Below are 27,926 nucleotides of genomic sequence, written 5' to 3' on the forward strand. Positions count from 1 at the left end.
CCATCGGGTACTTTTCTCCCGACGATTACTCACGTTCCAGTGCCAGTGGCGCGGTGCCTGAGTCGTACCGGATATAGCACAGTGATAAAGGCGGGGTTGAACCGTCCGATTGGAGAGTCTGATAAGGAATGAAGCCAATGAGTGTTATTACTGCTCGATAACATGGCTCTATCAATGGTCTTGTTCACTATGTAACGCTACAGGGGGCTAGTTTGGCCTGGGCATAGATAAGGTTGCCCGAAGATAACGGATCCACTGGACACAACGTGTGCTGACTCTGGGGTCTGGGGAAATATTCTCTTCTTCTTGGGTCTTATCTGGAATTTGTGATTGTTCATTGTGATCGGCTCCATTGAACCGAAAGTTTGGATGAGTGAGCATTGTGTTTTGCATGTGAGTCAATGTCATGGTTTTGCAGTCACCAAGAACTTCACAGCGGATAGGAGCTACCGAGTGGCTGATTCACAAAAGGTGACTTCTATGGCAGTATGAGAAACCAATCATTGTCTGGGGAGGCATTGGAACAGGTGTTGACATCATGATACAGAATAAACAACATGACAACTATGGACGACAACGGAACTACCAATGAAGATCGGTTCCCAGTGCGTCTTGATGGCCTTGTATGTAACCCTTAGTGAAATCCAGATTGGTATCACTGACACTTACCAGGGATCTGTTGGAAGGCAGTCCGATAATGCTGCAGGTCGCAAGGGCCGCGTAGCACTGGCCTGCAAACGATGCAAGAGACGTAAACAGCGGGTAAGTCAGCCTTATGCACTCCCTAAGAGGATCTACTTACAAGAGACTCTAGTGCGATGGCTCGCATCCAACGTGCAAGTCCTGCGAAAGGGTCGGTACTCCGTGTATCTACGAGAGAACAATTCGGCCACAATACCCAGGCGGCAAGACACTATACATCAACGCCCTGGAAGAGCGGATCGCATTTCTTGAGGCTCGGCTACCAGATCATGCGCAAGATCACTTTGAGACTTTGGCGCCGTCTTCTGTTGTCGATGGTCAGGACAACGACGTGATTAATGTACAGGCTTATCCTGAATCGTCGTCATCGCATCGGGGTTCTGTGTCTGAAGATCTCGATGGTTATGAACGCAACTCTATCATTGATGGCGTCGCGTACCTCTCACTCTGCGCCTCCGGCACAGCTGAAGCGACGCCAGATCCATCGTATCTGGGTTCAAGCTCTGGAGCGGCCATTGCTCGCATGATACAGCGGTCCATCTTTCATAACTCTAGAAATGGCATTACCCGCCCGAGCAATTTCCCAAGACAAGCAAATCCATCCGTTGATCCATACCTTGAAAGTCTAGCTCCGACCCTCCATCTTCACCTTGACGAACCTTCTCACGGCTTTCCATTCCCAGATGAAGCTCGTCACCTCTTCGACGTATTCTTCGATCGAATGCACACTCGGTGGCCAATCCTAGACAGGAAGAAATACACCGAACTTTTTGAAGTCCAGTATCAGCAGGGTGCTCTATCCATAACCCAGCGAAGCATCATGCATCTCATCTACGCCATCGCTGCACGCTTTGAACAGCTCACACGCAAGCCATCACAAGTCGACCCTGAGAAACACTTGCTAGCTGCAATTGAGCCGATGGACTATATCCTAGAGCAGCATAATCTCGCTACCGTTCAGTTTCTCCTGTTACTTGCTGTTCATGGCCAGAGATCACCTTATGGAGCTGGTGCTTGGAGTCAAGTTCGCTATGCGGTGTCGTTATGTATTGAGCTTGGTCTGCATCGTGAGCGGCAAGGACCACCGCCAAGTGCAGCTATTGCCCGAGATTTAGAGATTCGTCGGAGAGCGTTTTGGTCGTGTTATTGCCTTGATCGAGGTACAAGTGTAGTTCTTGGAAGGGCCTTTGCCATATCTGATAGAGACATCAATGTTTCGGTAAGTCACTCTCACCTGCGATGAGAGTAACATGTCTAACTGATATTAGATGCCCAACCCTGGACGAGAATATTGGGACTTGACGCATGCATCTTCTGCAAGCGATGATCATGCAGTGGAGTGGTGTAACATCGAACCATTCATTCATATCATCAAGCTCGAAAAGATCCAGTCACGTATTCACCGCACTGTTTTTAGGGTCGATAAGGACATATTCTCTGGTCCAGTAGAAGAACGCGTCAGGCTAGATCAGAAGATGGCATCTATACGAGCAGATCTAGATAGATGGATTCAGACGACGCCTCAGTCACCAAAAGACAACGGCAGAATTACTTGGCTCTACGACCCCGAGAGCACCAACCAAGATGCCGGCGACTTTTACAGCCTGTAAGTAACCTCCTCTCATGTCATCTTTGCGAGCAAGTCTAACGGTAGTAGCCAATATCACAAGGCGGTCTTGGCCCTCTTCACAGTTCTGCTTCCATCTCTAGCAACGACTGATCCTCGATTCATCACAACAGCGCGATCAGCTGCATGCGTTTGCATCGCATACAAAAGACTAAACCAACAAAGAACACTTACATACACCATGATCTCATTGCATAGCTGTTTTGTGGCAGGACTTACTCTTATGTACTGTATCTGGAAAGATAAGAGCCTGTTCAGCTATCACGTCGTCGAGGCTACACAAGCATGTTCTCAGAGTCTCACTGTATTTGGTGAGAAATGGGCAGGTGCTGTCAAGTATCGCGACATCTTTGACGCCCTTTCAGGAAGTCTTCTAAAAACTCTCATGAGCCCTGGTGGACTGTCTGGCGATACCGGAATGGGTGCGCATCAGACTCCTCCTCTACAGACCAAGTTCGATCGGCCAAGCTTCAGTGCTAGCCCAGGATTATCAACTCATCAGCCGAGCTCCATTTCAAATAATAGCAATGAGGCGGGCGATATCACAATGCGTGATCTTGTCTCCGATGCGGTCAAAGAGGCTTTTATGGAGGTTGATGAGGAAGCACCCGGTGGCTGGCATGGCTGGCAAATGTGGAACGAGATGCTAGGCGAAGATCCTACTGCTTCAGATCTATCCACCTGTAATATATTTTCTGGGGCGGCGAAGGGTTGTAAAGATGTTTGGAACTTGTCACAAGGGGACTTGGACCTAAGTAAAGGTTGGGACTTGAGCGGATAGTGACGGTCTTGCATTGTCTAAATTATCGAGCTATTAAAACACGTGCTAAATATGTTTTCCTCGTCGTCCTCGAATTTATTGACTTCTCTTCGGTCATCAAGGCAAAACAGATCGCTGGAACGCAACTGACTATTGAGCCATTTATTCACCTATTCTATCAAGCCAACTCACCCTTCTTGTAAGGGAACTGCTCTCTAAATGCCTCAGCAATCTCCGTCCTCGTCGCAACCCAAACACCCTCCTTCTGCGCAATATACTCGACAAAATCCTTCAAGGCCTTAAACCGTCCCGGTCTTCCAATAATACGGCAATGCAAGCCAATAGTCATCATCTTCGGTTCACCCGCCTCTCCCTCTTCGTACAGCACATCGAATGCATTCTTGAGATGAATGTAGAAACTGGTGGAATCGCGAAAGCCAGTGACCACGTGAAACTTGAAATCATTGCAGTCGTAGCTGTACGGAACCATGAGACAGCCCTTAGGGTCTGGCTTTTCTCGCTCGGTGGGGAGATCAATCCAGTATGGCACGTCGTCGGCGTATGTATCGCTCGCCCAAACGAGCTCTTCACCCATTTCTTCGTAGACTTGGGGGATTAGGGTACGGCTGTGTGGCGAAGGACGGCCGTAGTACCATCCTTTGGGCGCATATCCCGTCAGGCTCTTCAGACTGGTTATTCCCTTCTTGATGTAATCCTTCTCCTTCTCAACTGACCAGTCATGGTGATCCACCCAGCGATAAGCGTGAGAAGCTACATCATGGCCTTCTTCGACGCAGCGAGTAGCTACTTCGGGCTGCTGTTCGACAGCTTGTGCAACAGCGTAGAGAGTGAACTTCATCTTATGCTGGTTGAAGAGCTTGAACAATCGCCAGAACCCAACGCGAGAGCCATATTCATACTCTGACTCTCCGTTGAGGTCGCGTTCGTTCATGCGTGGTAATGTAGGGTGTTCTCGGAGGTTTGTCTCTGAGACTCCGTCGCCACTTTGAACACAGCGCTCACCGCCCTAATGACACCAGTATTAGCAGTGAAGATATAATTATGGGGTCATTTTTATGCAGTTGGTTTACCTCTTCGTAATTGATGACGAATGATACAGCAATCTTGGCGTTGTTGGGCCACTTCAACCCGACGAGACCCTTCTCTCCATATCCCTTAAAGTCACGGTCATAGCCGTAATTGGGGTGCGAGGCGAAAGTTGTAGGCATGATAGGCAGTAACACTAGACTGAATGAAACTTTTGGATCAACACAGTCAAACAGTGGACTGGTGGCTGGGCTATAAGCAAGCTCTGTCAGTGCCTTATCTCAATGCCGGCCAACTTACTGCAAACCCTTCGGCGAATTTTGGGCCGACCTCTCCTTCGACCTTCCTGTATCCGACCGGGTCAGGGAAACGCCCCTAGCGCGGGGTCATGAGTCGTGTCTGTGATAAGGAGCGCGGGGAAGATAACGGACGTTGCATTATGGCTGAGGACGATAAGCTCTCAACCCCGTTTATTCCCGCTTATCACTCAACGCTCGGTCGATAAGGCTATACCGGATTAGGACGGGAAGAATCTCTTTCATGAACTACAGGGTATGAGTACAGAACACAGGGCATTGGATAAACAGCAAACTATAGCAGTGACAAGTACGGAGTAAGTAGACAATTTGGCTCACCTACCAAGCTATAACTACTTTATCCTTTACTGCAAATTGCAGTAGTATTCCTACTTGAGCAAGAAATGCAGGCTTCAGGGTCATCATGATAATATGTTCCTTTAGCCTTGAGCCAAATGCTTGTGAATTCTGGTAAAAGTGCACCAAGTCAGTCTCCCGAAAGGATACTTGGCTTTCTGTGGCGATAGCACCAGAACCCAAGTACCTCGTCTTGCAGGGGTCTTTGAGTTGCTGCACTAACAAAGCGACACGAGTGCAAGGCGTATTTTGCGTGTCATTTCTAGTACTGCCAATAGTCTCTTATCATCATTCTGAAGAGTCCTTATCCCCACCGTCAAATTTCGCGTCTCATTGATGAACAGGCCACCTTCAATCGACGCGTTTTCACTTCATCACTAACAATTCCCGTGGGCAATAGTCAAGACCATAGACAAAAACTTTTATTCCTTTCGTCAACTCAAAAAGCTCTATCTCTATCGCTGTGCCTTTTCGAGATCAGCCCGCCCAGGCCTCTCATCCTCCGTCATCTCTCGATCTGTTGAACCTGACGCGTCCTCAGTTTTCGCTGGCGATTTGAGGCTCGTGTTTCCAACCCAGAACGTCAGAACCAGACTCAATCCCGAGCACACCGTAAAGAAGACAAATATGTAATACAGACCCTTCATGTATGCATCTAAAATAATATCCTGATCCTGCTGCGACAATCCCATACCGCTCAACGAATACGTTGATGACGTCAATTGAGCAATCGTGTCGTTGGACACGATACCTCTCCCACCAAGCTCTTTGTTTAGCGTGTTAGAGAGGATAACACCCGAGATGACTACTCCGAAAGCGCCGCCGATTGTGCGGATAAAGTTTCGCAAACCAGTCGTTACTGCTCTGTCCTCGCTGCGACCATTCGCGTACATCCCAACGAGCGTAGGCTGCAGAGTAAACCCAATACCTGCGCCCTCAACGATGAGAATGGCGATCAGCGGACCCAGCTTTGTCTCCCGGTTGAAGAGGAGCGTGAGGCCATTCCCAAGCGTCCAGAGAGCAAACCCAGCTAGGATGCAGTGCATGTAGCTCCCCACGCGACTCATGTACTGCCCAGAAAGGATAGACGTGAGTGATGTTGGAATAACCACTGCTAGGATGAGAGCACCTGCAACCAGTGCGTCGTAACCAAGGACCGATTGGAAGTACAACGGTAGATAGAAGAAGTTGCCGAAGTAAGCCAAACCCGTCAGGAAAGACTGCAGGTACAGCGCCCAGCAGTGAGGCGCACGATAGAGTCGAAGAGGCATGATTGGTAGCTTTGCCAGTTTCCATTCGAACAAAACGAAAAGAACGGCTAGAAAGATACTGATGACGACGGTGGCGATGAAGAAAGCAGATGTCCAGGCGTAAGTGATGCCTCCTCCAGATATGGGGATCAGAAGTAGTAGTGTCGACGCGATGTTGAGAACAATGCCTCCATAGTCGATCTTCTTGATCTTCTCCATGTATTCCCCCGAGCGATGCTTTAACGGGAGGTAGAACCAGATAATTGCTGTAGTAGGTAGAGTGATGATGGGTATCATCCAGAAAACCCATCGCCAAGTCGCAGATTGAACGATCGCACCGCCTAAGAAAGGTCCAACGCCGTTGGCGAGGGCGATGATGGCTCCCAGCATTCCTCACTTTTGTCAATGTTGAGACCAAAATCGACGCATGGCTTGCTTACCTTGATAATACCCACGATTTTGCAGTGATGTGATATCACTCACGATAATCATGACCAAGCTATTAATCCCCCCACCACCAACACCAGCAATCGACCGAAAGACGTACAACTGCACCGGCGTCTTTGCAAAACCACAAGCCAAATCACCAACACCCATAAGAAACAAACAAAGCAACAGCATATTCTTCCGGCCAAAGATATCCGAGAGTCGGCCGTTGATAAGCTGAAATGCCGTCGACGCTATCAAAAATGAAGTTCCTATCCATGACGTCGAAGTCCCTGTCTGGAGCTCGCCAGCTACAGAGGGTGTAGCCGTTGACACGCTTGTCTGGTCGAGGAACGATACGAAGAGGCATACTGATAGGGCGGTTATGGAGATTAGGAGGCGTTTTCGGGGGAGGTCGCTATTGCGTTGGCCTCCTATGCTTTCGGCGTCGCTTTGGTCTGCTATTTGTGTGCTGGAACCGCTGTCGATGTTGGCGATTTGTATTTTCTCATCATTGGCAACTTGAGATGGTATCTACGTAGTACCCCCCCAAGCGGTGATTCTGTCGGTAGATGTATCCGCATCGAGCTTGGTATCCGTATTCATGGTGGTGATGACTTGGAAAATAGTGCTTTCCCCGTGAAATAAGGTAGAGAGCATACAATGAGAGGAGGGAGATAATCGCCTCCCCCGAAGTCCTTATTTTTGACACGCAACAACCTCCACCCAAGAAAGAAACGTTGGTCAATTTTGCAATGTCATCATCAAATTCTTCAGCTCGCATATTTCCCGTCAGGAACCCTTATTCCCGAATCCCCCGCCTTGTGTTCATTCGACGAGACACGAGCGCATTTGCAAAGGTCCCCATCGGCCAAGAATGTCCCTGTCGGGAATAAAGCGGCTGGCGTAGAGAAGTTCTGTATCGGCATCTTCTGTCCCGACGTCTGGATAAGTTTTCCGGATGACTGCGATAAGGGTGGATATACCCACCGAGGAGTTAGTGGTGGGGACGAATGAATCGGTGGGTATTGGGGGCATACATATTTATTGCAGGGGGTTCAATACCACCATGACTCTCGTTTCGATACTGTGGCCATTGCGAGACTTGATTCGAAAGCTGATAGTATCGACAACAGATTCTTTGTGGATAGAGACATCATGTCGCGACTCTTTGAGCCATTGGCCGTTGGGTCAACTTCACTGGAGCACCGAATTGTTATGGCGCCTCTGACTAGATACCGCTGCGACGACGATCATTGCCCAACTTCAATGACGAGAGGTCAGTGTGACAAAGCAAGCCATTTGATGCTAATCAATAAACAAAGCTAACTGGAGGAAATAGAATACTACGAACAACGTGCATCAACACCTGGCACTCTCATCATCAGCGAAGCAACCTTTATATCCGAAAGCACAGCCGGTTCCGACAACGCACCTGGAATATGGTCCGACGCTCAAGTCACAGCGTGGCGCAGTATAACTGACGCCATTCACGCAAAGGGCTGCAAAGCATTTTGTCAGCTCTGGCATCAAGGACGAGCTGGCAACCCTGATGTTCTCCAGAGGAAGGGCTACCCTCTTCTTTCTAGCAGCGCTGTTCCGGCAGAGCCATCGATGGCGACTCCGCAAGAAATGACAGAGGATGATATTCAGACTACCATAAAGGACTATGTCTCTGCTGCGAGAAATGCCATTGCAGCGGGTTTCGACGGAGTTGAGATCCACGGTGCAAATGGGTATCTACCCGATCAGTTCTTACAGGACACTTGCAACAAACGTACAGATCATTGGGGGGGAAGTATCGAGAACCGAGCTAGATTTCACATCAATGTCACAAAAGCCGTCATCGCAGCTATAGGAGCCAATAAGACTGGAATGCGTCTCAGTCCTTACAGCGATTTTCTAGGCATGCTTATGGACGACCCAGATCCTCAATTCCGCTACCTCGTCGAACAACTGAAACCACTTGGCCTAGCATACCTGCATCTCATCGAAGCACGGATTCGCGGTAACGATGATGCGGATTGCGGTGGGCAACGCACAGTTCGGTGGATTGTTGAACTGTGGAACAACACAAGTCCGGTGATACTGTCGGGAGGCTTCAAGAGTGATTCAGCTAGAACCGCAGTCGATGAGATGTACAAGGGGTACGGTATTCTGATTGCTTTTGGGAGATATTTTGTTGCGAATCCGGATCTTGTGTTTCGTTTGAGGGCAGGTGTTGGGTTGGAGGCTTATGATAGGACGTACTTTTATACTCCCAAGATAGCGAAGGGGTATACTGACTACGCGTTTAGTCAGGAGTTCTTGAGAAGGAACACAGCGAAGGTGTAACATGTATCCATGAAACTTTGAGAAAGCCTGTATCGGCATTGTTAGCAAGCCGGTGAATCGGTCTTGGTCTATTTCATACGTTGTGTGAAATGAGGCCTAAGACGTTGGGTTGGTAGCTCAAATTTATTGAGCTAGTGACCTGTCTGAATAAGAAACTCGGAGATCTCAGCAGACGGAAGTATCTGGTGTAATAGTTTGAGAAGAGATGTGTCCCCCGTCGCGAAGATGAATGAACTAATCGTGATGTGATGAACATGGGCGTCGGGGTTGTACAATTCGGCCGTATGCGCGCCGGGGGGGGGGGGGGGGCATCAGTATTACCACGTTTAAATGTGAATATATGTTACAGACACTATCCCGTGGCTGTTCGTGACTCCAAAAACTGAAGTTGCCCTACACAGACGTCTTGCGCAGCAGATGCGCTTCTTACTACAGCCAATGAAACTGCCATAGCATGTTCGTGAAGTTAAGCCTATTACAACGCAATAGTAAAAGATTCAAGATGCTTCATATTCATGTCCAATTTCAAAAAAGCACAAGGGAGCTTGTATTCATATTGTAGATACTGGATCACGAACAGCCGAAAGGTATAAATAACGATCCTCTGGCAGCATTCAACTCTGCCCTCAAAACAATTCGATAGATCTACTAGCAAGACAACACACTATCTAAGCTATAAAATTACTTATCCTAAGAAGATCAAGACGTGCCAAATGGAAACCACCGAAGTCCGGCCCGCAACAGGCTCAGGTCACGAGCTCGTCACATGTTGCGAATGGAGAACCTTTAGGAGAAAAGAGGGGACCACGTATTGCAGGATAGTTCAGGATTGTGGCTCTTGTAACTGCATTTACTCTAGTAACTACATCCCGAAGAAATAAGCTTAAACTAGACCCGAAGGGTTTTGTAGTAGAGGGTGGCACTGAGTTGAGATGGCTGTATAATGAAAAGAAGGCTAAGATTTGGTGTCTGAGGAAGTGGGATGGATGTCACGATTGAGATAAGAGAGATTGGATAAATGGATGACTGTTTTAGAAACAAAAAACAATATAAGACTTACAACTGGGTTGAAACACTAATACAACCAAAGAATGCTTTTTCTGCCCGTGACGGCGTCTAGACAATGCATTTCCCTTCTATAAGGCTCTCCCAGGGTAACATTGCAAACAGTACCAGGGCTGGTCTTGGCAGGATGTTTTCGATGTCATGAAGCAAAAGAAAGTCCCAAGAAGAAAGCAAGAAAATATAGAAACTTAAGGCTCTATTAGGCATCCTTGCAGATGCTGAGCTGTGTGGCTTCCAGGGAGCTGACAAGTTCTTTGCTGCTGTGCAGGGGTATGCAGTCAGAATGTCCATCACCTAAAGGGAAGCTCTGTGTTCTGCGCCGGTAATAGAGAGTATTATTTTAAAAGGTCTGCTTTGCTAAAAAGCCTTTTGATGACTCGTTCTTTCTATTAGACTAGACTGAGTATTGCTACAGATTCCCCTGATAGGTTACCTCCATGGCAAAACGACAGGCGGCACCTAGGTTAGTCTGAGGCTTGAGCGCCAGCAGCCGCCCATTGTTCTTTACAGTAAGCATCAAACAGGGCGGGGTAATGAGAATGTAATGGCAGGATTGGACGCCACGAGTGCAGAGTGGGGAGCTGAAAACTTGAAATCAATAGCCTGTGTAACTCCATAATTCTTTTATTAGTTCTAATCGGTCTGCCTTTTCTAAATGCCAAAACCCAGCCCTCGACTTCTCTCATGTTCAAGTACTGTTAATTATTGTATAAGTTTGGAGCCCTATATCAGCTTATATTTCTTGAAAGTATCTGAACAGATCGAGACAGGTTATTGCAGCCTACGCTTCCCGGCTTTCTTCCTTCGAAAGGGAAGGTTTCGAGATGGCGCAGAATGGCCATTGTCCATAGCGAGTATGTCACCGTCCACGTACTCAAGCAGGATGGATTACAGGATCCCAAACACCTTTCCATTGAGGAATTTATCAATGGAGGACTAAAAGAATTTCGGGGAAAAGATGAGATCAAGCTATGTTGGTTACACATCCCTGTGAACCATGTGGCGTGGGCTGAGGTAAGAATATCGGCCATCAATATACAGAAACAGGTCGAAAATAGTATATTAACCCATGCTGGTGACGTGTAGCGATGCATACAGAGTTGGTGTGATGCAATGGAAGGGGACAGTATGGAGGATCTGAGACTCAAGCAACGCCCGTCTTTGCCTGAACATGCAAGTATACCCTGGCACGCACGGCACATGGAACCCTCATGCAGTGCAAGCAAAGAAGCGAGGGGGGTTGGGGAGAAAAACAACGAGTATGAAAGTCACGCGGCGCAGACGAGCCAAGTCAACGACAATCCGAAACAGCGACCATTACTTACACTCCTCGTATGTTAAGTGCAAACATCTTTTTTAGCTGCTTCAAAGACTAAAAAGATGTTATAGGTGCCTTACATGAACTGGGAGACATATGGAAACTTTTGTTCCCTGCATTCTAGCTATCAAGACTCTCTAGGCTCTACGAGGACCACAGAATCGGCAACTAGAAGCAGGAGACAGACTGGAGAACGGACTTTAGCCCAGTCTCTGAGTGATGATGAAAAGTCGCTGCACCCAAGGCGAACCCTAGATCAGTTTTATTACCCTTCTTTGAGGGATACGGCCAGCAGGGACCGAGACCAAACTATCTCGAAATGGACTAGTGATAGTTCCCATGGAGAAGACAGCCGACACGATGTCACAAACGATAGTCGGATGATCATGGTTGACCAACTGTGGTGCTGGGTGCTCGACCACAGTAAGTGACTATTGCCATATGATATAAGACCTCAAGGATATTGCTGATATCGATATGCTATGGTAGAAACTATGCTGTCATGCTTTCCTTCAGGGGATTTGCAGTATACCTCCAACGGCGAGTTTATTGACCTCTACACCGGCATACAACATAAATGGTTCAAACACAACAATATTTGGGACGCATATAGTACTGTCATAAAAGAGACGTTCACCTGTCTCTTCTGCCAGGAAAACAAAAGGTTCATCGACCTTGTTGAAATCTATCGATGGGTTATTAGTGAAAAGGTTAGTCCTAACCGTATAGTGGTCCCTTTCGAGCTCTATGCTGACTGCTGACTCGTACTAAGGCCGCCAAGCAAACCACGTTTTTCCAAAGCTTTAGTTCAGCTCGCGAAGTAGGGGAGCTTAGCTCTGAGCATCTCAACGGCCATCAGGAGCTTGCCCTTGTTCTCGAGATAGCTGATATTATTGATGAGCTCAATATGATGCGCCACCTCATCCAGAAGCAAAGAGAAGTATTGAAGTCTCTTATTATGGCTTTGAGAAAACTCAACCCTACATCAGACTCAAACACAGACCGGACAGGCTTGACATTATCGATACAGTCAAATACAGTCGCTGGACGTGGCCAAATGAACGTTTTGGTCAACCACCATGAAGGGCTAACAGATCTGGCGGAATCGATAAAAATCTTGGCCCAAGGAATCTCGGGCAGGTCTAGAGATATCGTTATTTCTACCGATGATGACGTTCTCACCATCACTGCCGAATTGAGTATCCTGAAGAGCGACGCTGAATATAACCACAAGATGGTAAGTGTTATCATTAACTACTGTAACTTTGCGTGGTGAATGATACTATTCAAGGGTATAAGGTTTACTCTACAACATCTAGAAATGGAAGAAGCAAGCTTCAACAATAACAACTAATGCGGTTTCTTACAAGTGTTAGTTAAATTGGCTGACATCCATCTTAGCTTCTTGATTTACTCAATCTCATGCAGACCGCGGCTGCTCTTGCTGAAGCTCGGTCAACAACTCAACAGGGCCGAGCTATTATGCTTTTTACTATTGTAACCATCGTCTTTGTGAGTCTTGAGATTCTGGCTATTTTACTACCGCTTATCTAATAAATGGATACAAAGCTCCCGTTGTCTTTCTTTACATCATACTTCGGGCAAAACATCTTCGAGATAACTGGCGATGAGAACAACCCTCATGCTTGGGACTTATGGCGATATGGCAGTAAGCATATAACATATCACTCCAGATGAAGACTCTGCAATATTCTAACTCTTTAGCTCCTATAACTATTATAATTGTTATACTTGCACCGCTTCTCGCATATTGCACAGTGAGGCCTTGCTGCGCATTCAGGGGCTCACGACAAGACTCCATGGCCTAGGTTTCCACGAGAGTCTTGGCACTAAGCGAAAGAGGTTGATCCGGGTAGGAAAGGAAGCGAGTATTGCTTGTAAGACGCTTTGCACATTATTGGAAGAGGAGGGAATAGATAGGTTGAAGTCTAGTCTTGCGTGTACTCTGAGTATTGATTCTAGTAAATGTATTCCTGGCTGGCCTTGCTATCCGCATAAGGTATTTGACACTAAGATCCTAAAGTCCGGGAAGTCTAACACATGCACCGCAATAGAGGCTGCTGTACCTTGGGTAGAAAGGCTTGTAATGAAGCAAGAGGCAGGTGTATCCATATATTAGGCTCATAGTTTGTTCAAAAGCCTTTCCGACTACGCAGATAGCCACAAGAATAAAACTTGGAAAAGCGATGCCTCTTTGGCTTCGGGGGCCTGCATAAAGGCCATAATTGAGCAATGGCACCTTGTAGATTAGTTAAAAACTGGAAAAAGAAGTATGCCCAGAGACCCCACGGAGTGCTCCAGCTGCTCACACCGATTGCAGTCTACACGCACCCAAAACGTAACCATTCGGGGCACCGCACAGGTGGCAATGGTCTCACAGGAATCCATCATGCACAATTCCGCGTTCACCTTCGGCCGACCGAATTGAAGGAGAGTCGGAATAGCTAATATTGACCAAAGCAGTAACAGATTTAATAAATAGCTTATTTTAATACTAATATAGCAATTCTATCAGAGAAAAGCCAATTGACCACTAGACAAAGGATATCCTACAAGAGGTGCCTGTTATCATATAGATGCGTAGAGTGGCCAAGCTATAATAGACATGAAGAACCACTGCTTGAATTATATCAGTGAATTCTTATTAAGTAAAGCAAAGATCAAGATTATCAATCCGATAGCTTGGCCATCTGTACAACTCCAACTCAACCACCAAAGAACTAGATATAAGAACATCAAATGGTACATGGGCTTATCCCACAAGAGCAACGGCAAGGGGGAGGGCATACATGAGGACCTCACCGACCATGAAGTTCTTACCAGCAACATTGGTTTGACCGTCGCCGCCGGAGACACTTGATGGTGATGCGCCCTCGTCGCCGGTTCCTGAAGCGCTCTCAGAAGCGCCGCCTCCGCCTGAGCTGTCGCTATCACCCGAGCCACTTCCGCTTCCACCTCCGCTGCCGCTGCCACTACCACCGCCACCAGAGCCGCTATCACCATCACCAGAGTCATCACCATCATCCCCAGAACCAGAACCACTACCAGACCCTCCTCCACTCCCCCCTCTACTTCCCGCACTAACGGCACTCCTGATATTCGCATCCTGAATGGTAACCTGCACCGGCTTATCACCCGCCTTATGAATAACATTAACCTTCTGATCCAGCGCAGCCCTGAACTTATCACTCGAAATACTCTCCTCTTCATCCCCAGTGCCCAGGAGCTCCTTATCATAGATAGTCGAACCGTCAACGAGCATTTGCAAGCGATTACCGGACTTGACGCCCTTCTTGAGGTCTGCGATTTTCACGGCGAGCACGACGCGCACGTCTTCACCCTCGGGGACGTCCTCGTCGCTTGTGGGGGGTAGATCGCACTTTGCTTCTGTGTTGGGAGGGGGTTTGAGAACACTGGTGGAGTTAATGGATTAAGTCGTGGGGTAGAAAGGGTTTGGGGAACTTACACGACGGTCTTGTCGCCTGCGCCTTGGAACTCGGCGTAGTCGCCTAGATCAGCTTCTTTCAGATCAATCGCGTAATCCTGAGCGGGCGAAGTCGGCGCAGCGCCCTTGGAAGTGGCAAGCGTAGTCTTCTCCTCCTTGCCTCCACTACCTGTAGCTGCAGCTTTGCGGGTTGTTCCATCAGCGGTCTGTTCACTATCGCCCGTCTGCTCGGCCTCATCCCCTCCAGTCGGACTAGCATAAGGAGCAGGTGAATAATTACCATCGCCATCAGTCGTTTTCGCATCGCTCTTCTCAGTGTTTGTCGGTGCTACAAGATTTCTTGTCTTCTGCTGGGTGGACTCCTCTGGCTCAGAGTCAGCGGTTGGTTCTTCGGTCTCTCCATCCGATGGCTCTTCGGTCGTCTGTGGAACTTGATCGTCTGCGGTGTCGGATGCCAGAGGGGTTGCCTCTGGGGTCTCTTCGGCCGCCGAGTTCAAGGCTTCTGTTGGAACGACGGGTGCCGCATCGGTGTCACCATCTGTTTGCGTAGCTTCCTCACCATTGGTATCTGTCTCTTGGGGAGTCTCCTCATCGGTCTGAGTGGCATCGACGTCTGTTGGGGCGGGCGCGGGCTCAGTGTCGGTTGGGGCGGGCTGGTCAGTGGGAGCTTGCTGTTCATCATCTGTATTTGTCTCGGCGGGATCATCAGGAATGGCTGAAGGGTCTTCAACATCGGTAGGTTGATCAGTGGGATCTGGAGCGGGGATTCTGGCATCGGATCCATCGTCAGTGGGCTGAGGGTCGTCTAACGTGATCGTTGGTCCATCATCTGCTGGGTCCGGGGGATCTGAAGGAGTGTCTGGTTGCTGTCAGCAGGAGTTAAATAAATGCTTCAATCGAGCGCACCGCCATCTGATGGGACAGTCGGGTCAGGAGCAGGGACATCTGCGGGATCTGTCTCGACAGGGTCGGCAACAGTTGCGATACTGTCACCGTCTGGCTGAGTATCTGTCTGACAGAGACCTCTCTCGAGGAGCAGACCTAGTACAATGCCTTTGAGCAGGCGCATGGTGACGGTGTGAAGTCGGATGCAATTACAGGGAAGACGTTCAATAGAGTACAGAGTGCAATGGCCGAGATGTCTTGTGATGCTCTATTTTGATGATACCGTAACACAAGATTTGGCCATTGCCTTATATACCCGCATTCTCTCAGCTCCGTAAGCTCCCTCTTCCCCTCCCAGAATCTAGACCCGGCAGTAGGGTCATCCCTTTGAGCTTATTATGCGCTAGTAGCCAAAGCTGAAAACGCACATTCCCTTCACCCAATATGCTTTGAGGCACATCAGCCTTATGGGGCTCTTGGCAGCGCCAACCAGACAATATTGGGTGTTTTTAAGCGAAACAGGAAAGCCACTTCACCGTCTTCTGACGCATAATGACCCAAAAAGTCACGGAAAAGAGGTTGGTTCAGCTGATATTGGCAAAGCCCGCAATTAGACATTTTCTATTGACACAAAACAATGTTTTAAGCTCGCCTGCGCCTCCGTCGGATACTGAATCTACCGGCGGAGGCAGTGAGACGCCAAAAAGCGCCACGCTCAATGCTAGGCTGAATCTCTAAAAACAAGGTTAAACAGGCTTCTTCGCAGCGACTCGCAGCGGGTGAGCCTCAGTGTTGTAAACAAACAGATTCTCCCCTCCCTCCAGGACATCCCATTCGCCCTTGTTCTCCGTCTGGATCAGCCACATGTACTTGAGCGTCTCGGCGAGCATGAAGCTAGCCATGATGCCGCCACGCACTCCGTCGCCAGACGGAGACAGCACGTTATTGATGCTGGCAAACCCCCCGCCAACGCGCATCGTCCTGTTCTGCGCTAGAGTGTACGCCCACGCTACGTCGCGCCAGTACTGGTCGTGCGTTTTTTGGTACGCGTAGTACCAGCTTTCCACGGCCTCGGGTGCCTGGCCGCCCGAGAAGATTCCTTCCTGGATAAAGAAGCCCGCGCGCTCGTAGAAGAGCGTCTGGTTCTTGTTCTCGGGCTGCGCGAGCTCGTTGAGATCCCAGCTGTAGAGGGTTGGGCCGATGCCGGATGCTGTGTAGCGGTAGCCGTTGGCGCAGTATTCGCTGAAGGAGAGGCCGTAGTCGAGCCAGTCTGGGCGGTCTAGGGCTGAACTTCCGAGAATGAATGATCCACCGATGAAACATGCGAGGAATTCGGTGTAATTGACTTGTTGTTTGCCAGTGAATGCGGCTGCCATGGTCAAGTCGGGTCGTGACGATGGATGAGAGATCAGGTGCTTGATGGTAGAGTCGGCCGCCAGAGTGAAACGCTCACCGTAATGGCTGAATCGGTCTGGGTCATAGACATACATCTTGATGAGGTACTCATAAGCTGAGTCATTACCCGACGTCCATCCACCAAACTCATCAAGGATCTCACCCGTCTTGAGACTGAAGCGACCTCCAGTAAGACCAGGCCAGACCTCGGAAGATGGAGAGAGCCAATACGACTCAGCGCGATTGGCCAATTTACCATACTCAGGATCACCAGTGAGATCCGAAAGGTGTTGCCATTCAAGAACAAGAGTACCCATAGCAGCCAAACCAGCGTAGGCAGTTCCATCCTCGAGGCTGTCCTCGTTGGTGGATGTCTGGTTCTCAATCCAGAGCGACCCGAAAGGAATTCCTGATGGCGTGTCAAAAGCAAACTTCAACGTGTCGGCCAGTGTAGTAGCTTGCTTGAGAAGCGCATCAACGTTATCCTTGTTGACTTTGAGATGCTTGAAGGGCCCTTTGAGAAGATCATAGGCACTCAACAATCCACCCAGATATCGGATGTTTGTCTCAAATAAACTAACAGATGTAGGTTTAGGCGTGTTCGTCTTGGTAAAGTTGATAGTCGGGATAAAGTCAAGAATAATCTCGACAATGTCCGTCTGCTCCATCAAAATCGCAGTATCAAGACCATCGACAGCAGTAACGCCCCATCCATTACGATCATCCGAGTAGTTGCTATACTTTGGTCTTAAAGAATCGTGAGGGAACGCATGCTCGTAGTATCCATTCCACGCAAAACGAAACATATCAATGATATCATCCGCGCGTTTCTTCTGGTTGGGCTCAAAACCGGTGTAGTCATAATGTTTGCCGCGTTGTTTGGGATACCGCAAACCTCCCAATTTCTGCTCAGAGATGGGTGTAGACGGTGAAGCGAATGCTGATAGCACAAAAGTGCAAAGAACGAGTGAAAACAACATCATGACCTGAATTGAATGAATGAATGAATGCCACATGCTCAGAAACAACTGACTGGGCAGCCCCTCATTTTAACCCATAGAGCATTGCATTTGCATGTGCCGATGCTCAAATTTACTTTGTTGGTACGTCACAGATGTAATTACCGCATGTTTATCATCATGTAGCACTGTTGCAATGTGCCTGAATTGAGCAGATCAGCAGGGGAAATTGAGTTTAATGCGTTAATTACGACTATGCAGATACGACTCTGAGCCGGCAGTTGTCAAAGCACCCACTCAAGCTTTGACTTTCCGATGAATCCTTGACCCTGCAATTTCGGCATCATCGGAGGTTTTACATGCAGATCATTTGAGCTTAAATGTTTGCCGTGAATGATGGCTGCAACTTCGCTCCTGGTTAGATATGGTCTGGCAATTGACCAGACTATAAATGAATGGAGCATTGGTTTGGAGATCTGACGATCCGAAGAACTGGGCCGGCTTGATGACTCCATTTGAAAACATATCTGCGCAGCGTTCTAAAAGCGTTCATGCCGAACGTCGGTCACAGAAGTGCCGATAACTCAATCACGTTGGAGATTTGGCTAATCGCCCGGCTAAAGGTTCTAATCCCGACGATCGTGAACTCAAAGACGAATGTGATTCAACCTTGTGATATTGGTCTGTGAGGTTAGACGCCCGGTATTAAAGGCTCGGATTTAGCCCAAGGTTGCTCAGTAGGGTTCTGTATGATAACGAGGACACCATCCTGGGAATTAAACCCCGAGAACATAGAAGTGGCAGAGACTTTTGCATTGAGAGTAGAGAAATAGATGTAAATGGTTACCCGCTGACAATTAATACCCCCTCTGGTATGTCTGGTGTAAACACTTTCTCTCATGTCTATGTTGGACTCGACCCGCGTGTCAACCAAAGCATAGAGGATCTTTCTCGTCCTCACTCCAATCTTGTAAGCCATTCTTCAATATCTGGCCTTGCAAGCTGCCCTGAGCGCGGGTCTTAGCATTGTTTGGATCCCGTATGAAATGTAGGCTCATGGGCTGGGTGGGTCTCGACCCCAGCTCCAAATTGTCGAAACTCCGAAAATTACAACCGCAAAAAATATCACTGTGGAGATTATACGCTCCTTCGTTGTGGTGCCGATTTTGCTGTCATCTTCGAAGCTTAAAGGAGGCGGGAGGAGAGGCTCTTTTAGCACAAGACAGTTGAGTGGTTGATAGAGAGAAACTCCGTACTGGTCGAATTTTGCTAAACAAGCGGCGAAAGAGGCATGCATAAACATGGGACATTTCGATGTGCACCACAAGGTTTAATCGGAACACATAGTGCTGAATAAATGAACAAATCTAAAGTTATCTCGATCTCAGCTGAGAGCTCCCTCCAGAGCCAAAGACACCCGGCGCGGTTACAACGTCATTGGAGTATCAGTTATAGTGGACCTTAATTGTCTGTTTCACCTCGCACTGGTGAACAACATTACGCGTGAGCGATCGCTGGGAGCTTCCCGTTTTATAGGTAATATTAGTTGAGGAGATACATTATTATGGCATTATGATCAATTCCTGTGAATTACCATCACTGTTTGCAGCCTGTAACTCATAGGAGCGGTGATCTGCTCCTTTGCTCTGCAGATAGAATGGACCTTCTGATCTACTCGGATCGGTGGCTGAAGGCTGTGTACCCTTGTGCTGCCCAAGCTCCCTCAGGAGCCCGTAAAAGAAAGGAGTGTTTGCCACAATGCAACTGCAGAGAATCTCTATAGTCGCCCACTGATTGATGTTAGGCTCCATGTTTTTATGAGTGAGCCCCGGCCTTAAGCACTTACAGTGGACCGAGCCTTTTGTGACATGGCATCGCCGAGGATAAGCGGTATCCGCACAATTGTAATCGTAATGACTAAAAGGCCGATACTGAATAAGACTCCAAGTTGTATTTTACTGGCAATTGTCAGCGCAATGTTCATTCAGAGCCACAAGGTTGCGTTACGTTCTCGTGTTTAATCTCGCCACGGCGAGGGTTGGAAAAGGCAGTATGAGTAGTGCAATATCTGTGCTGATATTACCTGCGGCCAGAGCGAAGAAGTAAACCATGCCTTTCTGACAAGCAGGTTCTATTATGCGTCAGTCTCATTGGTACAATCAGGGTTACTATCGCAAGGTAACAAGAAAAAGGAGACGTACGAGTTTCCTTAGAAGCGAGCCTCCACATCCTGGAACGGTTAGCAATGAACGGGCCAGAGAGACAAGGGCTACATACAAAGACATAGGGCGACATTCGGCTAATATCGCTACAATAACAACAAGACAAGAAACAAGCAAGAGACACCATAGCAGGTTGACTGCAATCTTGCCCCAACTTGTCACCCGAACGAATCGAGAGTAAAAGGAAAGCAGGGCAGCTTTCAAGATCCAAAGACTATAGGAAATAGGTCTCAGTAGGTAACCAGACGTCCACACGAGGAGTCTTACACTAGAGTGTAGCTCAATCGAGTGCCGACTAGTAGTTGAAGCCCAACAGTACGATCATGCTCAAGCTTGTCGACAGTCATGTTCTGAGCTGCCGCCTCATCCTTGGTTGCGGGCTCGCGTGAGCTAGAGGGGTTCAAGAGGAATGATAGAGTGATGCAGACGGTGCGCGAGATGAGAGGCAGCACAGCAATGGCCATGTACATATCGTCGGCATGCCAGATTCTATGGGAACCTGCATGGCCCTTGTATCGGTGGTAAATACGATAGCCGCATCGCGACAGAATCAAAGCGGAGCATATGCATGCAATAGCAATGTCCTTCTCGATAGTCGAGGATAATGCCATGTTTAGCTGTCGATCAGATCCACTTTGGAGGAGGGGAAGTGAAGCCGGGGAGCAGTCTTTTTAACACATTATTAACGTAGGGTCAGGGGGATATAGAAACACCCACAAATGCTGACGGGCATTCAATAGTCTTGTCGATAGCTCAGGGGAAGCTCTGATGATGGTGTGGAGGGCGACGGTTGGTCTTTCCGCTGCAAATGAGAACAGGTTGCTAATTCAATGTCAGACCACGCTATGTATGTATCGCGTTACCCCGGATTCTACTCCAGCTTTCACTAGAGAGCATTGAGCTAGTAGGCTGGAGTTCGATTTGTCGAGACCCATTCTGAGGAGAGACTATTGGCTGGAAAGGTTCTAGAAGCAAGCCACCACATGGACTAACTTCTTGTGATGAAACACGATAAGGTTTTGTGTTGGCTAATTTAAAGGAATAGTTTATGCTTAGATCCCCGTGTGACTGAAACGCCATGTTTAGGAAGGGACGAAAACTTGCCAGTTGTGGAAGAGCGCACTCAGTGATGCCAAATCTGGACGCTGTCACATCTCATAATGACATGCGTGTATGGGAAGACTCCCTACAGGGCTTTCTAAAGCACTGAAGATGACAAGCAGTACTGATAACGCTTTTCGAAGTGACCAACGCTGTCGATCTTGACGTCATTTTGGCTGATTCAATGACATTGCGAAATGAGAAGTAAGTGTTGCAATGATGCTTATCTGGATTAAATGATATACGGGGTCCAGCCCAGCTCTCAGTAATATAGTATCTTGGACGTTTATCTAATTCATATCCTTCACAGATCGACTCCATTTAGATCTGCAGCCTGTTACTTGTTCGGCTTTGCGCTCAAGTTAACATTTTGGTTGTCAATGATTCCCTGTCCTTGAGGTACCAGGCCTTGAGCTGGAGCGCGGCCGAACAACATGGCAGGAATGGAGGTGTGAGAGTCTCTGGCCTCTTGCGTAGTCTTGAGTGCGACAGCTACCAACTGTTAGAATATATTGGCGACGCGCTAGGCTGAAGACTTACCAGCTACTGTGGCTGCGACTAACACAACCGGGAGGGCTTTGTGAATGCGCGCCATGCGGGATACAGCTGGGGCTGGTTGGGAGGGGAAGTCAAAGCGAGGAAGAGCTCCGCCGAATGAGTTGGTCGTCATGATGAAGGTTTCTTATGAAATTGGGATCTGATATATGGTAGTTGCAGGACCGTGATATGAGTTGAGAGGAAATGCTTCCCTTTGACTCTTTGTTGATGAGTGCTGAATGATGATGGTCTGAACAAGATGAATTGGACACTGTCTTATATCAATTTCCTCCCTCCCTATTCTCAATCGTCTCGATTTCTTGCTATATCGCCGGTGAGTTCCGTATAGCAGATCTATCAGGTCAGCCCACCGACCCCAGTCTCAGGACTTGTCAGATTCGTACCACGCTGGGGCCCAAGTGGCGTGGATTGTGGAGTAAATGGGCTGCTTTCTTCATGCCTTGGGTGTTGACCATCTGCTGATTCAATTTGTCTTCTACAGCGCTGCCAATAATTGCAAATTGTTAAGAGATCCAATTGAGATCGTGCTAGATTTCTGCTTGCTCATGCCGTGATGAGGCTTGGTTTGTATCTGCCGCATCTCGGGACGTTTCAACGCGCCAAAGCGCCTGAGATCTTGTCTCACGGAGTTTTATTGACGTTTCCATTATCCTGATCCGTAAATTGTTTGCCTTGGCTTGGAATCATTCTCTGGTGATGTGAATTTTGTACTTTCTTGTGCAATGAAGATCTCTAAAGGAATTAAGGCTGTTGAGTGCCGCGAGAATATCCCGGAGTCATCAGATGATTCAGTTCCGATGTTTCGCGATGGTCATATTTACTTAGTCAGCATTGGCCCAAACTGCAACACCGGCACTAACAGCTCGCCGCTGAGTCTTGGCGTGGGAATGTTAGCTCAGCGGTACAGCAACATTCTCCATCTTCCACCGGGGAAATCTCACTGTTGGCCTCCCCAGAAATAGCTCTCCGCAAGTGATGCGGCACTTTAATGAGATTACAACTGGCATCAACCCTTGCAGGTCATCCATCGTCTCTCGAGTCTTAGACATTTGATCACAGCCAATGGAAGTGGTACGATTACCAAACTTTCATTATCAATGCACGCGGGATGACGGGCAGCCGGACGCAAGAGCTCACCGAGTTTCTCGAGTTCTTGTCATGACATCGCCTCGTACCATGTCTTGCAGGTACCATTTGCGGATCATAACACCAATTTCGCTTTTAAACGTCTCAAACAATTCCGAGGCGCTTAATGTGACGCTGGCTTGCACGGAATGTTTCACTCACTGACTGACCGAGAAATCATCGATGGAGTAGGCACAGAACATTCGATTATTGTTCCAAATTCAATGATGACTTGCATAGAGATCTATTTCTAGCTGACCATTATCGTACTCCTCCATATAGCAAATTTGGCTCTCTGGTAACCATTACGTGCAAAAGATTACTCTATATGGCGTGATGCTGGTTTCTTGTAGCCAAACACTACTTAAGCCTCACCTCCCTTTTAGGTTCAAGCATTAAAGTACGACAGAAACGACGCAAGGTAATCTTTTTACTATTTTTGCCTTCCCCTGCTCTCATGGCCACTGTGGATGATACGTGTCCGTCAGTGCGATTATGCTATTCAGGCCATCAGTATCCGAACCATGGATAGGGCTGTGTCTTACTTCATAATCTCGTATATATAGCACAGTTTATAGGAGCTACCTACCTCAGCTATATACCTCAGCTGTCTTGCGAAACTATACCCAAGGCGCCCTGGTCTCGACAATACGCACTGCATACGATGGCTGCCCTAGCCAGACGTTATCGGAGTCAAGAGACCCTAGGTCTCGCATTCAAAGAGTTCTCAACGGCATTGGAACAAACCAATGCGAGACTTGCTGACCCAGCCACGGCAACGCTAAATGCCACCCTTGGTGCTGTGTTTACCTTAGGTCTCTTCGAATCAATCTCCACTGGTCAAGAGAACATCAATAGCTGGGCAGCTCATACTCTTGGAACTATTGCACTGTTACGTTTACGGGGACTTCAACAATTCGGAGACATCCTCAGTCGACGTATACATATCCATGCTGCCTACAACATCCGTATTAGCTGCATTAATCGTGCTGTTGAAGTTCCTCAAGATCTTATTCAACTGGAGGAAGACTTTTATGAGGCATTCAATTTCCCTCAGGCTGTTCGAGACCACTATTCAATCATGAACAGAACTTGTAGTATCAATGCCGAGTTCAAAAATGGGCTGACTACTGAACTCATCTACGGAGCTATAGAAGCCAAGCGTGACACAGACCTGTTCATCCAAGGGTTCAGCCCATCAGCGAGTCCGGTTAAAAAAGGGATATGCAGAAGGTCTCCACTGACAGATCATCAAGCTCTGGCCAACACCGTTATGCTTCACTGCGTAACGGGCGTTCCCCCTTTGGCAATGATGGCTCGGTGGTTATTTGGAATGTCAATGCTTCGATTGGTGCTGAACGAGATTGTTTTGAGCGGTGGACCAATGCACGACGGGTTTTTGCTTTCGCGCCCAAGCTCATAGTTAGAGAGCAAACAATGCCTCGTTTTCCAAAAATGGCTCGGTCCCTAGTACTACCTCTGGCGCTTATTCAAAGCAGCCCTCACTTGCCAACTAATATTTATCAACAAGCCAACATGCTGCTTTCAAGGCTCGAAGATGAAATAGAACTATCACAAGGTCAATTTGCAGCGACAGTTCATTATAAATCAAGACTGGCAGGAGAATGGTATGTTTTTCTAAAGTGAAAAGTTACAACAACTGATGTAATCTAGTTAGGTCATCATATAAAAATGATAAGACCAAAGACGTCACCAGCGCAACCCCTACATAATAGCAAGATACCTATTTTAATCCCAACTTCTTTATTCTGCTTAAAGAAATAAATTACAAAAGCTGCTGACAGTCGGCCGAGCTTAAACTCTAGTAGAGAACTCCATACAACGACTGAATGCTTTAATACCACTAATAGATATCCCGAGGAAGACACTTATATCCATGACTTTGCATCTTCCTGCTTTTTCTTTATAATCCTATTCCTCAACTCTTCCAAAGACACGATGGTTTTCATGGCATTACTAACTTTGCTAGGCTCGCGCTTTGCAAAAGTTATATCGGCACCGGGCTGCGTCTCGGTGATTGGTGCTGCCGCCGTAATGCCAACAAGCATGGCAAGTGCGATAAAGATGTTTGCAGTTCTCATGGCCGTGAAAGTTAAGTTACTGTGGTTGGGTAATAGTGTCTTAAAAGGGGGAAAGGTTAGTATATCAGGAACATAAAGCTTTAAGAGAATAAACAAGGACCTTACACTTTCTAGATCTAATAAGTAATTATCTTGATTATAACTTTCGTGCAACAGGGAATTATCATCTCTTTTATGAACATTTTACCCCTGTGAAGGCAGCTATCATATCATTTTCGCTCATTTTTCTTATGCTGTTGGTCCGTAGTCAAAACATGTCACCTTGCACTAAGAGCAATAGTTCCATGCCTTGATAAATGTTGATGGCGATAATACTCCTCAAAAGTGGAACGTCTGAGACAGCGCTTATATGCAGCCACTCGAAATAGCACAAATGTCTAGATCTACAGCTTTCACTTTGCCCATTCCTTAGTTGCATAATGTCATGGGACTGGTGAATCCCACAAGTTTCAAGACAGTTTTGCATACTAAGGAAACAGACGGTCCGTGACGGATAAAGCTGATTTATTGGCCGACCTTCCAGCCTATTAGCACCAAGCGTTTAAACAATAAATATTACTTGTCATAGAGGATAAGTGTCAGATAAAGGCTGCCACCAGTGTTATAAATACGCATCTCTTTATGACACCACGTTCCAATTTGCAGGACTAAAGGCCTGGTGTGGTGACGCTTTGGGTCACAAAATTTCCATTTAGAGATAAGCTTGTACGCCACAATCATCGAAAGCACGCTTCACCGCTGGTAATTTGTCCACGTCAGAGGCGAAGCTAAGCGATTACCACCAATAAGCATACCATGTTGGTCATGTGGCTCGCTCGGTTCGAGGCACCCTACGTAGCCTGTCTTGCTCTGCAGAAGCACAGAACACGGGCCTTGAAACCCCGACATGTTCCGTAAAGTTTCAAGTATGTGCTCTGACTTGATTTAAGACTCGCAGTCTAGCTAAATGGCTAACTGTATTACACATTGAGTTTATTTAGTCCATATAGTTAAATTCTTCTCTAAATCCGATGGCGATTAAGCTGTAGGCCGTCATTTAATAAATTACATATTATCGCTCATTTGTATAACCTTGTTGATACTCAGATAAGAGCGCCTGCTTTCCAGCCTTATGGTCTTGATAAGCCACTGGATAAGGGCGGGTATTTGTACGCCCCTTTGTTTCACCTGGGTAATGTCCTGGGCTTCCTACAGGCTGCGTGGGGAAAGAGCCTAGGTCAGCAACTGTTACAGCCCTGCCATCCACAGCCAAAACATGTTTCTGACCAATAGGTACCAAGCTTAGATTTGGTACCCTTGTTATGTAGCCTGGTTTTGGCTTTTCTGGCTCTGATGTTGTATGTATCAGGAGTGCCAAGAGGGTCCCGGTCCAGTGTGCATCAGCTGCGACCATGAGACCTAGCCACATTACGATGGCAAGGAACAGAGCTAGACAGCTAAGCGCCAGCTGCAGACGAGACATGGCCACCATCAATTTGTCAACGCTTATCAGCACAAGTGATGGGTCGACGCTGACACTGTACCCTCTAGCAATCATCAACGACTCAATTGTTTCGGAGTTGTCCCATATCCAGGTCAAGACATCGTTGTCGAGGGACTCTGCGCTGAGGTTCGATCGAGAGGCACCCAACCCTCGTACGATCATCATAGCAGCAGTGTCAACTTGGCCATAAAAGCCGGGGTTTTCAACTACAGGCTTTGACGCAGCGCAATCAGTCTTGGTCACCTTCCCACCAAACGCCTCATTCTGAAAGTTGGATCGTTCACATTTCTCAAAAGGTTCGGGTGCCTTGTCGAGTGTTTCAGATCGAATAAGAGTGATGTTTGTGCTAGTGATGCTGACAATGGAGTATACGCTAGCGTTGTTATTCTGTGGCGTGTAAAAGCCCCACTCGCTTTGAAGAGCAGATTTGTTGTTGTTACCAACTGTGTTTGCGCCGAAAAGATAACTGAGGTCATTCTTTTGTGCATTCATCATACCATAGACAATGTTGCCAACCTGAGGATTCTTTTGTTCTGTCTCATTGGAACTCCAGGTGCGCCGGACTAGATCAGTGACTTCCTCTCTGGCAAATGGTTCGCCAGGGCTTGTTATCATGGTAACCTTCAAAGTAGCCTGAGAGAAAGTATGTCGCCTCTTCCCCTTAGTGACAGTAAACACTTGTGTCATCAAGGCTGAACCGCCGCCTTGTCCAACAGAGACCCAGATGTTGTCCAATCTCTCGGGCAGAATGTACCTCGTATCGAGCTCTTTGGCATCACTCCAATGCACCTCAGGCTTGCCTGTTAGACCCTGTACATATTCAATTGCAAATGCGTTGCCGAAAGTGCAGTTCCAGACAGCAGAGCCTCCATCAAATTTCACACATTTCCTGTCAAAGGTCGCATCACCAATTTTCGATTCTGAAGGGTACATTGTTAAGGTGTCGGGAGAAACTGAAAATCCGTCACTGTCTAACCAGACGCGGGCACCGACACCATCTTGTCGTGTTGGTGTGATAACCTCGGGCGTCCCGTGGCTATTATTGACTTTTCCGGTTAAAGTGTAATTCAAACCAGGATTGAATAATTCGGAGCCAACGACTTGAGAGAGTTTGTCTGTCATTCCCTTAAGTTGAGTCCTGTTGAGGGCGAGTTGAATAACGTAAGGAGGGTCACCATTTCTTTGAGAGTCGTAATCAGCAACTGTCGCACTTGAAGCTTTGAGGATGTAGCCTGGCGAGTCTAATGCCCATAGAAGAGTGCCGTAGAGTGAGAAGATGATGTTGAGCAGACTAAAAGCAAGAACAACTAGTCCCGCTCGTGATAGGCCACGAGATGAGATGTAGAGTGTCCGTTGGATATAATCCTCAGTAAACATAAGATACGATGTGAACTGTCTTGATCGGGCCGCAACGAGGGAGAAAAGCTTGAAGATAAAGATACCCATAA

General features: G+C 47.6%; 11 protein-coding genes; 4 read left to right on the top strand and 7 right to left on the bottom strand.

Annotated features, from left to right (window-relative positions):
- Positions 1 to 557: 557 nt before the first annotated feature.
- FFUJ_09190 (related to STB5-SIN3 binding protein) lies at positions 558 to 3,110 on the top strand (the record flags this gene model as incomplete). XM_023568936.1 has 5 exons in its annotated part: positions 558 to 623; positions 673 to 762; positions 815 to 1,921; positions 1,971 to 2,308; positions 2,360 to 3,110. 5 exons carry the CDS (start codon positions 558 to 560, stop codon positions 3,108 to 3,110), a joined length of 2,352 nt encoding a protein of 783 aa, XP_023436052.1.
- Positions 3,111 to 3,267: 157 nt separating this feature from the next.
- FFUJ_09189 (related to Chitin deacetylase 1) lies at positions 3,268 to 4,318 on the bottom strand (the record flags this gene model as incomplete). XM_023568937.1 has 2 exons in its annotated part: positions 3,268 to 4,116; positions 4,181 to 4,318. 2 exons carry the CDS (start codon positions 4,316 to 4,318, stop codon positions 3,268 to 3,270), a joined length of 987 nt encoding a protein of 328 aa, XP_023436053.1.
- Positions 4,319 to 5,244: 926 nt separating this feature from the next.
- Positions 5,245 to 7,071, bottom strand: FFUJ_09188 (related to DHA14-like major facilitator efflux transporter (MFS transporter); the record flags this gene model as incomplete). XM_023568938.1 has 3 exons in its annotated part: positions 5,245 to 6,431; positions 6,480 to 6,946; positions 7,004 to 7,071. 3 exons carry the CDS (start codon positions 7,069 to 7,071, stop codon positions 5,245 to 5,247), a joined length of 1,722 nt encoding a protein of 573 aa, XP_023436054.1.
- A 552-nt stretch (positions 7,072 to 7,623) lies between these two features.
- FFUJ_09187 (probable NADPH2 dehydrogenase chain OYE2) lies at positions 7,624 to 8,799 on the top strand (the record flags this gene model as incomplete). XM_023568939.1 has 2 exons in its annotated part: positions 7,624 to 7,744; positions 7,808 to 8,799. 2 exons carry the CDS (start codon positions 7,624 to 7,626, stop codon positions 8,797 to 8,799), a joined length of 1,113 nt encoding a protein of 370 aa, XP_023436055.1.
- Positions 8,800 to 10,698: 1,899 nt separating this feature from the next.
- On the top strand, positions 10,699 to 12,880 carry FFUJ_09186 (uncharacterized protein; the record flags this gene model as incomplete). XM_023568940.1 has 7 exons in its annotated part: positions 10,699 to 10,878; positions 10,951 to 11,196; positions 11,254 to 11,605; positions 11,672 to 11,892; positions 11,955 to 12,419; positions 12,584 to 12,694; positions 12,752 to 12,880. The coding sequence occupies 7 exons, from the start codon at positions 10,699 to 10,701 to the stop codon at positions 12,878 to 12,880; spliced, it is 1,704 nt and encodes a 567-aa protein (XP_023436056.1).
- Positions 12,881 to 13,955: 1,075 nt separating this feature from the next.
- On the bottom strand, positions 13,956 to 15,717 carry FFUJ_09185 (uncharacterized protein; the record flags this gene model as incomplete). XM_023568942.1 has 3 exons in its annotated part: positions 13,956 to 14,616; positions 14,670 to 15,507; positions 15,555 to 15,717. The coding sequence occupies 3 exons, from the start codon at positions 15,715 to 15,717 to the stop codon at positions 13,956 to 13,958; spliced, it is 1,662 nt and encodes a 553-aa protein (XP_023436057.1).
- A 562-nt stretch (positions 15,718 to 16,279) lies between these two features.
- Positions 16,280 to 17,908, bottom strand: FFUJ_09184 (related to class I alpha-mannosidase 1B; the record flags this gene model as incomplete). Its single annotated transcript, XM_023568943.1, has 1 exon — positions 16,280 to 17,908. One exon carries the CDS (start codon positions 17,906 to 17,908, stop codon positions 16,280 to 16,282), a length of 1,629 nt encoding a protein of 542 aa, XP_023436058.1.
- Positions 17,909 to 19,449: 1,541 nt separating this feature from the next.
- Positions 19,450 to 20,720, bottom strand: FFUJ_09183 (uncharacterized protein; the record flags this gene model as incomplete). XM_023568944.1 has 6 exons in its annotated part: positions 19,450 to 19,677; positions 19,734 to 19,845; positions 19,895 to 20,018; positions 20,089 to 20,117; positions 20,165 to 20,323; positions 20,377 to 20,720. The coding sequence occupies 6 exons, from the start codon at positions 20,718 to 20,720 to the stop codon at positions 19,450 to 19,452; spliced, it is 996 nt and encodes a 331-aa protein (XP_023436059.1).
- Positions 20,721 to 21,547: 827 nt separating this feature from the next.
- Positions 21,548 to 21,880, bottom strand: FFUJ_09182 (uncharacterized protein; the record flags this gene model as incomplete). XM_023568945.1 has 2 exons in its annotated part: positions 21,548 to 21,702; positions 21,751 to 21,880. 2 exons carry the CDS (start codon positions 21,878 to 21,880, stop codon positions 21,548 to 21,550), a joined length of 285 nt encoding a protein of 94 aa, XP_023436060.1.
- A 1,677-nt stretch (positions 21,881 to 23,557) lies between these two features.
- Positions 23,558 to 24,316, top strand: FFUJ_09181 (uncharacterized protein; the record flags this gene model as incomplete). XM_023568946.1 has 2 exons in its annotated part: positions 23,558 to 24,098; positions 24,150 to 24,316. 2 exons carry the CDS (start codon positions 23,558 to 23,560, stop codon positions 24,314 to 24,316), a joined length of 708 nt encoding a protein of 235 aa, XP_023436061.1.
- A 1,730-nt stretch (positions 24,317 to 26,046) lies between these two features.
- On the bottom strand, positions 26,047 to 27,924 carry FFUJ_09180 (uncharacterized protein; the record flags this gene model as incomplete). The annotated part of the gene is made up of 1 exon (XM_023568947.1): positions 26,047 to 27,924. One exon carries the CDS (start codon positions 27,922 to 27,924, stop codon positions 26,047 to 26,049), a length of 1,878 nt encoding a protein of 625 aa, XP_023436062.1.
- Positions 27,925 to 27,926: the final 2 nt, after the last annotated feature.

This window comes from Fusarium fujikuroi, chromosome FFUJ_chr09, assembly GCF_900079805.1.
Source record: "Fusarium fujikuroi IMI 58289 draft genome, chromosome FFUJ_chr09".
Taxonomy (NCBI): Eukaryota; Fungi; Ascomycota; class Sordariomycetes; order Hypocreales; family Nectriaceae; genus Fusarium; species Fusarium fujikuroi.